This window comes from Acanthaster planci, linkage group LG15 (assembly GCF_054643075.1).
Source record: "Acanthaster planci isolate LZ-2023a linkage group LG15, COTS_SCS, whole genome shotgun sequence".
Taxonomy (NCBI): Eukaryota; Metazoa; Echinodermata; class Asteroidea; order Valvatida; family Acanthasteridae; genus Acanthaster; species Acanthaster planci.
Genome location: NC_141791.1, coordinates 5,523,835 through 5,536,775, shown reverse-complemented (window position 1 = coordinate 5,536,775; position 12,941 = coordinate 5,523,835). Strand labels below are relative to the sequence as shown.

Genomic DNA, 12,941 nt, shown 5'->3' with positions numbered 1-12,941 from the left:
GGAAACTTGCTTTATGCTTTATGCTTTTATGCTTTATCTTCAAGAGTAAGATGCCATGTGACTGGAGGGTAAATTTTTAACAAGCAACAAAAAAGAAAAAAAAAAAAGGAAAAACAAAAAGGCTTTCACTTTTGAGTTCATTTGTTTTTTTTTCATAATCGGTGACTTGAATTGACTTGAGCTAAAACATAATTGATACGACTCACATTACAATGACTTGACTCCAGTCACTACATTACGATGACTTGACTCAAGTCAGAAATGGTAGTGACTTGTTACAACGCTGGAGCAAGGTAATTGCATTTTTAAAGTTCCCAGAAGCATTTTACCAAAAACCATGAGACCAACTTGGTATAAATCAATACAAAAAGCATAGCGTTAGAAAGCAAAATTGCAGAACTTAAAGTACTTTAATCCAAAGACACGACAACACATGAACTAAAACAAATGGCAGACTACCCAAAATAAATTAAAACCCTACAAACACAACCACTGCCAGGTCTGCATGAGTTTAGATATGTACAAAAAAAGGATAGAATGAATATACAAGGAGAGAGGTCTTGATCAATATTGCCAACTTAACAGTATCACTTTTGTGGAACCAAAATCAGGTGAAACTTAACAGATACACCTGTATGCTTTACTTTACTCTTAAAAAGCTCGCAAAGCTTACAATACGCTTCCTACATGAAACCAAAGGCTTTCTGTATTACACATTACATCTCCCCGTGAATGATAATGAGCAAATGAGCAGATCATCATTTGTAGAACAGCTTTTATCATATACATGTACATATGTATAACAAATTTGATCCTGGTCATAAAAAAGCTGTCTTCACTAACGCTCAAAATGTGTAAGGTTAATGACCAAGTAGTGTGACCAACACTGAACTCCTATGAAGTCTAAAGCCTGGTTTCCATATTGATACACAGTATCACTGACCAGTTTCCAATGATACAAAATCATATGGAAACACTTTATCATGACTAACAAAGACATCAATGCAGACTGAAAGTTGGATCAGCATTAAACTTTGTCAACTGCCTGCATTAACACTGTGTGCAATGATGTCACGCAGCGTCTCTTCCATGGCTGTCTGTGTCTTGACGTCTTACACGCCGTTAGCATACAAGAACCAGACTTTACAATATCACACAGAAGTAATCAATATGAAATTCCAAAAGCAAAATAAATGTTGATTTTTCCTAAAATTTGTCTTCTCTAGCATTTGCCTGATCAGCTAGTCCAATGGTATTTGAATAGCAACATTTACATTTTCTGGACAGTTTTAATAATGAATTCTCAAAATATTAGGATATTGTCAATAAATCAGCTGTTACCAGGCTTTATCATGTAGGTCAATGTCTTGGCTTGAAAACAATTTCACATACATGTTGCAGTGCAACATACCGGCAACATACCAGCAAAAGCATACACGTTTATGTACATGAAACCAGTACTCAGTGCCTACATGTAATATTATGGTTCCCTACCTCCCTCTCAAGGACAAAAAGAAAAATAAATAAGTTATTGCTGTTGTTTACAATGGCCAAGATAGTCATAGTCTGGAACCTCTAAAGATGATGTAAAAATGTATACATTAAAACAACCACATAGAAAGTTAAAACAAAAGAAAAATGGATTCCAGTGTTGCCACGTCCATTCACAAATCCCTTGAGAAGTCCGGTCAACAGACCGGTGGATGGCCAATGACAATGGAGTGCTTTTGTCACAGTTCATTTGAATAACTTGCAACTTGGATAATTAAAGGCTGGATGACTTAGACAGAGTAGTGATGGATTCGATCACAACACTGATGCAAATAAAAGCCATCACTAAGGATGCTGCATGTCAGTATGAATTCTGGCATAATACTTATATTTATATCTACCATTTATAGCAAAATGTCAATCCCTTTTGAATAATTTCATTTTTCTGCTGTAAAAGAGGAATACCACAACCTATAGCTGGGCAAAATGTGACAAACCTATCCAAAAAAATAAGACACTGGTGGTAACGATGGGAAAATTTGCATACGACATGTATGCTTACCTGGACAGATTTATTCAGTGTTCTCTTCTGACCTACTCATGGTACAAGTACATACTTTGGTTGGTCATCTTTCATTGTGCTAAGTGGATAATGTTGTTAAGGAAAGTCTGACCTGCATTGTGGGGTGAAAATTCTGTTCTCATAACATTTTTGGTCCCCATAAGGTCCATATATAATACACGTACACCGATCTGTGCATATATTACATGATAATGTCCAATTTCCATCAGAATGTGCAAAAATCTAAAGTTTTTTCAGGGTGAAGAATGCTCCTTAACCTTTCCAAAATCTTCTTTTTTTCACAAACTTAGGGGTTACTTAGTCCAAATGGCAACCGCCTACGATGACTGGTGGGCCATGGGGGGTACCTGCCTCTGTGGGGCATAGGGTGACCCAAGGAACTGGTCGGCAATCCGGCCTGCCTCCCGCAGCCCACTCAAGAGTGCACCGTGCACAGTGGCTGGGTAGTTCCGGATGGTGTGCTCGCCAGCAAAGAAGAGGCGGGGCATGTTATTGGGTTGGGGCGGGGCCCCCTGGACCACAGGGGTGGGTGTAATGGGCGTGGCCATTAAGTCGTAGTCATTGCCTGACGAGCCAGCTGCCACGTAGGAGTAGGATCCCCGGGACCAGGGGTCTGCACGCCAACGAGTCACTACTGCTTCCTTGGGCTTTGAAACATAAGACAAGAAAAAGACAAGTAATATCTAGCAAGTGAAAATGTCCCCTAGTTGGGTAGATATGGATACGTTTTCAAACCAAGTTCCTGACTACTTTTTGTGATACAGTAAAAATAACTTCCCAGGGTGATCCCTGAAGCATTCTGTTTTCCTGAGATGAGGTTTGGTTACACCATGAGATAAAATAGTCAACATTTAATTATAATGTATAACACATCTCTTCAAGATTCTGCTTGATAACTTATCAATTTATCAACATATGTAAAAGGTGCATCTATGTGAACAAGAAATTTGTTGAAAAATTTGGTTGAAAAATTTGGCCGTGAAAAGCAAGATACTGGTAGCCATGTGACAAGCTCTCAGCCAATCAATATACAGAATCTAGAGTTGAGATGTTATGAAAGTTTTTATGTGGCATATTGGGCCTTCACAGCATTTACTATTCTCTGTCTGTCGACTGATCCAAATCTTCAGAGCGAGTAAGCAAATAGAAAGGGATCGTGAGAAAATTACTGTAAAAAATCTCCTTCACGGTGATATCTTACAGATATCACTGTAAATATCAGAAATGCAATTCAGAATAGAGTTTTAAAAGAAGAGAGGCTTTTTTAATGAAAATGAAAGCAACCTACTCATTTTCATTGAAAAAACGTTCATATTTTAAGCTCATGAAGAGATGACAGCTCCTGTTTCTAAAGCTGATCTTGTGATTCAGTACAATCTGTATAAAACAGCAGTTTTAGAGTAATGGCATGCATACCTGTGGAACCGTGGAAGGTCCAAAGATTCCCTTCAGTACTGACAGGCATCGCCCCACGATGACATCATCACTGACATTCTCCATGATCTGCGCGGCCTCCCCAGCTACCAGAGCCAGGAGCACTGGTGCTTTGTACAGATTCCAGAACAGGAAGAGCTCACCGCGGCTGGCCGTGGTGCTGCCTACATGGCCAAACAGGTTGACGGAAGGATCCCAGAATGCCTTGTCAAAGCACAGGACCACCTGGGGAAGGGGTAGGAAAGGGGGAAATTAGACTCTAAAATGTCATTCTTATAAAAATTCTTTGACTGTTTGACCAAAATAACTTAGGGTTTGTGACCAAATTTGCTTTATATACATGGGCATCTGTACATTGTGAAGGTAAAACAGAAATTTGCCGATTTATATAGTGTAACGATTCCGATATATAAACCCTGTTCATCCAGTAACCCCTCTCTAAAAATTGAGTCCTATCTGAGAACATTTAATATAAGCAGAATTTTGTAAGATCACAACTCTCCCATTTAATGCAGCTGAGTAACACTAGCCCCCAAACTCAACGTCAAATTAAAATCATCACCATTGTCCTGATACTTTCATTCTGAGGAACAACCAAAAAGATAAAAAAAAATCAAAACTACATGATTTAAAAACAGTGCACCAAAACCCTTTGAAATATACAGGCAAGGGTGCATGCATCACCTGTCACTTTGTAAACATACACACACACATGTAAGTGTGTATTTGCCTGCAACGGGGGACCCCCTATTGTTTCTCTTTTGTTTGTACTTTAACTTTTTAGAAGACCACAGTTGTCAATTGGGGACCCTCTGTCAATCGGGGACCTTATTGTCCGCTATTGTTCAGGGTCCCCAATTGAATGCAGAAACAAACTCACACACACACACGTAACATTAGCACTCAATATTCAAATGCAAAGGAGAGTAATCACTGAGCAACAATTTCGGAGCGACATTTTACAGTTTTAAATAATTCCATACACCTTGTTGAGATTGCCATAGCCCATGCGATGTATGGCACTAGTCTTCCACTCAGGAAGCGGCGGCACAAACTGTACCACCGGTGGGGACTGCTTCAGCACCCCAAGGGGTAGCGTGCACACCACCGCGTCTGCCTTGTAGGTGTAGGTGCCACCTTGCCCTTTGGCACTCTGGGTCACGACCTCTACACCTGAAAATAGGTTCCAAAGTTTTATTGTGATGCTAGTTCTCTTTTTAATAGGGGGCTTCATAATTTGTATGAGAAAGATAAAAGATAAATGATAAATTTTGGACAACAAGACGACCACCTGGAACATATCTTTTAATTTTAAAACCCTTTGTTTACAAAGGGCACAAATTTGTTATAACATGTCAAAAACAAGTTATTTCTAAATCCTTCGGCATTTTCCATCTTTCGTCTACAGGCACTCAAAAAAGTCAAATTTAGGATAAATACTACAATTCCTTTCTGTACAGCAAATCACGTTTATGTCAACATGAAACTAACCTGTGTTGTTTGTCTTGATCTGTCGGACGATCGTATTCAGCTTGATGTCAAGCCCCTCGGACAACGCTATTGGGACGCAGGAGTAGCCATTTCGGACAGTCAGGTGGCTGCCGGTGAACTCAAAGTCATCATCTTGGTCCCAGTGCTTGAGGGAAAGGGTGGACAGGGGCGTGGCGTTGGCAAACTCCAGGTTGGCAAAGTGCCAGTCCAGAATCTGCCGGTCTCGCGACGAGAGGTACACATCACTGCCAAAAAAAACCAAAAACACACCCCAAGATTTGCACGTTTGACAAAAACAGAAATCTAGAAATTAATCCGTTGACAGGTAGCCACACTGATATGTACAAGGGGTACTTTTCAAATCAGATGTATAAATCAAAATAATACATACCTTGGCGGGTTATTATCCAACTCCTGCATTTTTTCATCAACATCTTTCTGGTTGTAAACAAGGATGTCGTACTCCTGTGTTAAAAACAGAAAAAAACACTGGCAACATATAAGCTTGTTAATTTTATCATCATTAATCTACATGTATCTGCGGTTCCATACTTTTCTCAGTCTGATGTTTTTCATCTTCATTTTGGGAGAGGCATATGGATGTACATGTATCATACACCACATGAATGAAATGAGAGATACCTACATGTACCTGTTGAGCTTAGACTGCATTAGAATGATACATGTGGCTGTGGCTGGCAATAAGATGTTTGCCTGTGGAAGGCACTGGCTAGCCCTGCAGTTGCAACAATTGCCCATAGTCAAGCATGGTTTATCCAAGTCATAGCCACTTGGAGAAAAGATTCCACAACAGCCTTGCTGCAGCACTGAAACTATGTATGGATGCTTGAGAGAGTTTCTGGCCTTATAAATTATGGTTTGAGTTAATGGCTATATGTCTACATGTACTTCAAGCCACCAATACATATAGTAACCAGTGCCCCTGTATAAAATGAACAGCACAAAGTGTAGGTCTCCCTCAAATGACGACATTTCCTTCAGACTGCCATGTGTGTTGGTATTTCTTTTTACTTAAAGTTGTGTGACATGCATCAGCTGCACCGCATTTCAAACATATTTCGATCAACATGCATGCGAGTTTCAAACATTTTGCAAACTGTGCGCACACACACGTTTGCGTTATATACAGTTGTAATTTTCCTACAGAGATGGCATCCAATGAGAGATCTATAGGCCCTACTGTCTCACAGTGTATGAATAAACACTCTGGGTGTTTAGCCAGGGTCCTTCTTAAATCAATACAAATCTTGCAATGTGTAGACAGCCTAAATAGCATTCTCTATAACCTCAGTTTCAAAAAGTCATAATACATTTACATGTTCTTTATAAGAAGTGATAATTTCTGTTTTCAAGTTTCAGGCAATCCTCAAAAATATGCCATAATCTACGCTGTAATTGTGAACAACTTCAGTAAACCAGATAAGACCACAGCCATTGACAAATAGCTTCTGATGGAGCCCACTCACACTCTGTGTGGCTCAGGAAGTTTTTACCTTGAGGGCAGCATTCAAGTCCCTCATCTTGCTGCGAACCAGGAACTCTGTGGTGATGTCTCGCTGTGCCTTGCTCTCTGACACCTCCTTGTACTGCTTGTGTAGTTCCTTGATCTTGTCTTGAAGTACCAACAGCTGTTTAAAGAAAAAACAACATAAAAAAGCAGTAAGCTCTTTAACAAAATAGTGCACTGCACGTGTTGGAACAAACTGTTTCTGTCTTAATGTGAAAAATAGATACATTCGCGTAATTGAACAATTAACCACTTTGCTCCGGGTTCAATTAAAATGGCAGTACACAAATATGGGTGTTTTTCAAGATTTTCTGTTTCAAAATTCTTCAAAAGTTCATTACTTCATTTACTGGACATTTACACCTGCACAAATGACTGTCTGGTGGCTACTCTAATCTGAAAGGCAACATCTATTGATGCCCGTGTACGTGTATTTCAGCTAGGCCTGCTGCCTCATGAAGAGAGCTCAGATTGAGCAGTGTTGCATAATTTTCTTTTGTTCTCGAAACTAAAGCATTTCGCTGCTGGCGTCTTTTTTAGATTAGCATGCAACGGTATTGTGTTGCTCAGCACTGCAGTGCTAGAGAGCGTCCGTCCCTGGTTTGCAGAAATTGTTTGAAATGGTGGTATAGTGTTTCAAAAAAAGGACGGATTACCTCCACTATTGACTACTGAAAAAATGATATTCAAGTCCAAGCAGCTCGGTCTTTTGTTACAAGACCCGGCCCCTTTGTCTGATTTCGTGCTCCCTGGCTATGCATACATGTACAAACATAATGTACCCAATACCGGTCCCCCGGCGCGAAGCGGCTAAAATCTGGCAAGAGGAAATATTTCTGATTTGTTTTTTCTCGTAGTAACACAGGTCTGAAACTCTATGAAGCATAGCTTGATAAATATGACCCCTGCCTCTTTCTGTGAGAGACTTCATTTCACACATGTACATTTCCTTTTGAACTAATAAATTTGCTTCAGTTCAAATATTATAAAAAATATATAAGCACACTGTAAACCACCTTGCTCTATTTTTGTGACAGTATCAAATACATAAATTGAAACAAAGGACCAGTTTATGATTAGGCACTTGAAAAAAGGCACGAAATATTGGAGAGGGGAACAGTGGATAAAGGCATCTGAAGACCCAACCTTGGCCTGGTTTTCCTTGGTTTGCTCCTGTAGGCTGATGATCGTCCTCAGGTAATCGCTCTTCTTCTCTTTCACTTGTTTTTCTTGGAGTCTGAAATGATGAGATACATGTACGTGTGTACTACATGTATACCAGAAGACTGAGAAAAATACATGTAAGCATGAGCAACCTTTCTTGTTCTGTAGTTGTTGGTACACACACTCGATAGTTTGCCTATTTTGTTGGGACCAAAACACTATGGGGACACAGAAATGTTCTTACAACTCAGTCCAAATTTGCCTATTAAAAAAACTGTCCCCTTAACACAGTGAATGCCTAAACATGAAGCAAAGTTTTCAAATAGGCAATCTGATGCTCATTATGACAGATACACGTACTGCACATGTATGTGTGAAGAAGATGATGAGAAATACTGATGCAGTGTCCAGTTAAAACTGCCCTGTGCTCATGTATTTAAGTCTTATCAGCAGACATTCTGCAAACCAATAGAATTTCTACAGCCGCTAACACAGTAGGTTGGAACTAAAGCCTATTTGATAATCTCTATGCCAAATTGTCTAAGGCCTCTCTAATAATACCAAACCGTCAATAATGTCATCCTCCTGTATGTACATGTACACGCACCATCAAATCCCAGTTCATTCTTTGGAAGCCCCTTTTATGTGAAAACTTACTTGATGACAAGCTCCAGTGCTTGGCCGAGTGACACTGGCTTCCCGTGGATGAAGTTGAAGTCCAGCTGATGAGACATGAAGGAGGTGGCCTCCAGGAGTCGGTTGAATTCCCTTTCCACCATCTCGTCTTTGTCCTTCGGTATCTGTGTGCAGAAAAAGCATAGACCAACCTTTAGCCGTTTCCTTCCCTTTCGCAATTTCATTATTTTCCATTATTTGAAGTAATGCTACCCTTTTCCTTCTGTGTACTTAAAGCTTTTTTGTACCCTCTATTAGAAAAAAATTCACAAAATGTGCAATTAGTTAAAGTGCAATGCAATTAGTCTGAATGTTAAACAACCCTTCACCACTCAAAGCTGTTATCACATTAGTACACAATGACGCTGTGTGAATCCTATGTGGGGACTGACTGTGCAACTTTAAAGTTTTTAAAAGCAAAATTTAAAGTCTGAAATATAGAGGGAAACAAAATTAAGGAAGAATTCAAAGCTTGGAAGTGAGCTTAGAACCAACCTTCAAATATTACAAAACAGAGTGGAAAAGTACTGGTTATGTTCTAAAAGAAACTCAGAAATAAACATAAAACAAAAAAAACACGAACAACAAAGGCACAAAAAACCCAAAACAAAGAGGAAATTGAAAAACAACTAAGAACATAATGAGAAACTACATTCCCCAATATGTCTGTATCCTTAAAAATAGCCAGTTTCAAGCTTTGTCACGCCACAAGTGAGATTTGAAGATTTGTTATTGTGCAACTCACAGATATATAGGCCTCCAGCATTACTATGGGAAGAAATGTCTTTCGAAGTGTGGGGTTTTCAAGGAGCAAACAATGAGCATGTGTCGCGACATTTTGTACACGACACTTTTGTCCACTGGCTGTTCTAGCATCCAATTGATCTAACAAAGATTATTCAAATGGTACATTTGGGAACCTTCCTCCCAGGGTGAAATAAGAAACTGTTTCTTAATTGCATGTAACTGAACCCTTCCCCTACACTTCCGTAAGGTTAAAAAGAAAGAACTGTACCATTAGTAGAACACAGTGACGGTTAGGCTCGCGGGATCTCCCCCGAACACACATAGGGAAAATCAATACTTGCCGTCCATACCGTTTGACCTCCACTCTCAAACAGGGGACACTTCTGCTTAATTTTGGTCAATTCCATGTTGACCTGCTTGCTGATGATGGTCATGGGGTTGCCCCCCAGCCCAGTCACAACCATGGCGCCAAGGTCCGCCACGTAGTTGTTCTTGCGATAGGTGGTGACCCGGCCCCCCACCCGGTCCCGGGACTCCAGAAGGGTCACGTCCATGCCAAAGGACTGGAGCTGGGAGGCTGCAGCCAGACCTGAAATGCCAGCTCCCACCACCAGCACCTTGCCCATGGCCTTGGTTGGGACAGGCTTCAGACGCTTGTAGATGCCAAAGTTGATTAGGCCGTGGCGTTCCAGGTATGCATGGACTCGCATCACAAGTTGGACATCACCTAAATGTATGCATGCATGTACACAAGTGCAAAAGCTTCTAAAACAATGATGAACACATATATATGTACATGTATGTACATGTACACATACAAACAAAACACAATGAGATAATGTTGTGGTACATTCACTTCCAAGAAATAATTCAGTATCCGGTCTTCATGATTCATAAACACTATCACGTAAGAAAAGGTCCATCTTTTACATGTATTTCTGGAACAAAGGAATTTCTGCAAGTCGGAACGAAATGCATGGAGAACAGCTTGGAGATTATGCCAATTATTTTAATATGCAGAAATTTGATTAATTACTGATCAATGGATGATTTTAAAATTGAAAAATCTGAAATGAAAATCAGTGAAACAAAATGAAAACAAAGTCGATAATTTGGTTTAAAAATTGCCTTCTAAAACATATTTTGCAATGAAAATGCTACAAATAAACCTAAAGTGTCACATGTGTGCGCTTAACAAAAATGCCAAACATTCTTCTCCAAGTTTCTGTCTTTTTACCCTCTGTAAAAGTAGTAGTTTGGACAATTTGGCGCACTGGAACATTCAAATATTTGATCAAATGGAAGGTGGAATATTCCAGTATTCAATAATTAGAATCGATTCAGCCTTAAACAGCAACTATGTCATCTCTGATCCCCTTTAAACCTTGACAGAGTTGAGGAAACTTGAAACTTATCAAAACCTACAAAAACAAATATTTCCTTTTCAATGACTGACAAATACATGTACTTACCTTTGAACCAAGCCTACATCAGAAAGTAACACACAGCTTCTCTATTCTAAGGACAATAGCAAAACAAGGCTGAAGAACCAATCAGGAAGGATGGACTCAAGAAAACAGCATCGAAAGAAAACTCACTATTGTATGGGGCTTCTATCTGTGGCAGCGCATTCTCAAATATCAGCTGGACCTTGGGATTCTCAAACCACAGTTGGAGCTTAAAAAAGGAAAAAACGAGGAAAACTCAAGTTTACCTGAACATCACTGGAAACCCTGTGCACAAACCCTTTGAAACTAGTCTGAAAAGTTCAAAGTGTTTTCCAAATGTTTCCTCACTTTTCCTGCTAGACTTGGTTTTGACAGCATGTCATCACTTTCTAACACATGGCTGATACATGTAGATGCATGTCACTGAAGGGAATATGACTGATGTCCATGTGTGGAATTTTTTCAAACCAATCATCTGTACATGTACATACATTTATGCATGACTATGTCCAATCTTGTGGGGAGAGAGTTATCACCACAAGTCTTTGATGGAAAAACAAAGTTTAAAATAGTAGGTTTACAGGGGGCATATCACGTTGCTTACCAGTCGGTTACGGATGTACAAGAACAATTTTTGAGTCTGTGCTGGACTCTGGATGATATCAGGAAAACAGGCCGCCTCTTGAGCTGTCATCTTATCGCTAGGAAGGCGAGCGGAAAAGGCTGCTCCTTCAAGACCTACATATGCTCAAAGCAGTTTCAAATAAGTTCTTATACATTTATTTTCCTCAGTTGAAAAAAAAAAAATTCATTATGCCATTTAGAGAGGGGAATGAAAGACTTGACTTTGCCTTTTGGACTTCAGAAATCCTTTGCTGCAATAAGTGTTTTGTACCTTTAGGCTCTTCCAAGTCACTCTCTTCAGGCTCATCCTCTGCTGTTTTAGAGACCTTCTCCTTCTTGAGTTGCCTCTCTTCCTCAGAGAAGTACTCATCTTCCGAAAGATTAGCCAATTTCTCATCCATCTCCCGATACTCAACCTGATGAACAGAGAGAAGCGTAAACATAGATTATTACATGTACACACACAGTGAAATTAGGGTTTCATCACAAGTCTGGTTGTTTAGAACTACTTTCTTTGTAGAACCATGGTACATGTATTTGCCAGCAGGTGATCCCATCATTAATACAGTACTTTCATTTATTTACATAAGTAAATCGCCCCTTCCAACTTTCAATTCCCAAAATAAAGGAGAAATGCTATGTGCCTCACTGCAACTAACACAATGTCCCACTACCTCACAGAAATACATGTACCCACACAAAACACATGTTGATGAAAGTTGAAAGTTCATTCAAATGATTAATATTAAGATGCACATGTACATGTATATGTGGCAGTTTACAGACGTGAAAATAAATCCCCATGTCCACACTGCAAACTCAAATAAATATTATATAATTCATATTTGAAACAATTTAGTTTTTAATCAAAATGAATTAAAATAAAAAATAATCACTACAAACAAAAGCAACGGTATAAACTATTTTTAATCAGCAATGAATCAATATCTAGGCAATAGATAGTGGAGATAATGGGCCAATCCACTAATAATGGAGGAACGAATGCAGACTACGATGTACATGTACGCCTACTGTACATGATGTACATGTACAGTCTGCGCCTGTACATGTACATGTATGTGCGTACTACACGTAACTACATGTAGGGGGCCTACTACGACTAGCATGTCCGCTTTGTTTGTGTGCTTAGTGCACATCCTCTGTGAACTTGATTGTCTTACCTTTGCTCTTTTCCGCTTACTCTGTCTTCGGGGAGCATCTTGCAATCCTGGGGCTATTTTGAAGGTTTTTTGGGATCCCGATCCCTGACTATGGCTGTGCATTCCGTGCGAGATGGAGTGGCTATGACCGCCCGAGCCGCCCCCAGCCCCGTTGGCTGCCGGTGCAGCACTCAGTGCTGACCCGCTGCTCCCTGAAGCCGAACTCCCGGCGTCCGACGACTGTGGACTGATCCTCTTTTTTGCCTCATCCCCGCTTCCACCGTTGTCTTTTTCTTTTTCCTTTCGCTCCATGGATTCCAAGACAGCGTATTTTTATGTTTCTCCGTTACAAATTAGGATGTAAGCAGGGTTGTCGATCTATCTCTCATCATTGAAATTTCGCAGGACAAAGAAACAACGACCTGCACGCAAAACCAATGTCCTCCGAATCGAATGCTTGTGACACATATGGTATAGTATTGGCCGCTATTGCATATCGATTACATTTGTCAATATCGGTTTTATTCAGACCCAGAAACGACTGTACATGGGATAGAAACTTGGGTCTCGTGAAAAATTTATAAGAAAAGACTGAA

General features: G+C 39.9%; 1 protein-coding gene across 5 annotated transcripts; it reads right to left on the bottom strand.

Annotated features, from left to right (window-relative positions):
- Nucleotides 1-391: 391 nt before the first annotated feature.
- Nucleotides 392-12,797, bottom strand: kdm1a (lysine demethylase 1A). Of its 5 annotated transcripts, none has more exons than XM_022255425.2 (13): nt 12,367-12,797; nt 11,457-11,601; nt 11,166-11,308; nt 10,712-10,790; nt 9,455-9,840; nt 8,349-8,491; nt 7,674-7,764; nt 6,514-6,648; nt 5,391-5,464; nt 5,000-5,244; nt 4,494-4,681; nt 3,491-3,733; nt 392-2,721 (listed from the first exon to the last, which is right to left on the bottom strand). In XM_022255425.2, the coding sequence occupies exons 1-13, from the start codon at nt 12,655-12,657 to the stop codon at nt 2,392-2,394; spliced, it is 2,493 nt and encodes an 830-aa protein (XP_022111117.1). In that variant the 5' UTR covers nt 12,658-12,797; the 3' UTR covers nt 392-2,391. The 5 variants fall into 5 exon arrangements, with proteins under 5 accessions (XP_022111117.1, XP_022111119.1, XP_087002666.1 ...); XM_022255427.2 differs by having other exon boundaries at nt 9,464-9,840; XM_087146540.1 differs by having other exon boundaries at nt 11,166-11,305.
- Nucleotides 12,798-12,941: the final 144 nt, after the last annotated feature.

Bases quoted from the DNA above. Each gene is read 5' to 3' on its own strand.
- kdm1a (XM_022255425.2), bottom strand. From the start codon at position 12,657: ATGGAGCGAAAGGAAAAAGAAAAAGACAACGGTGGAAGCGGGGATGAG. The intron at 5,245-5,390 runs GTATGTATTATT...TTTTTTTGGCAG, and splicing joins TTGGATAATAACCCGCCAAG to TGATGTGTACCTCTCGTCGC. The intron at 4,682-4,999 runs GTTAGTTTCATG...ACCTATTTTCAG, and splicing joins GATCAAGACAAACAACACAG to GTGTAGAGGTCGTGACCCAG.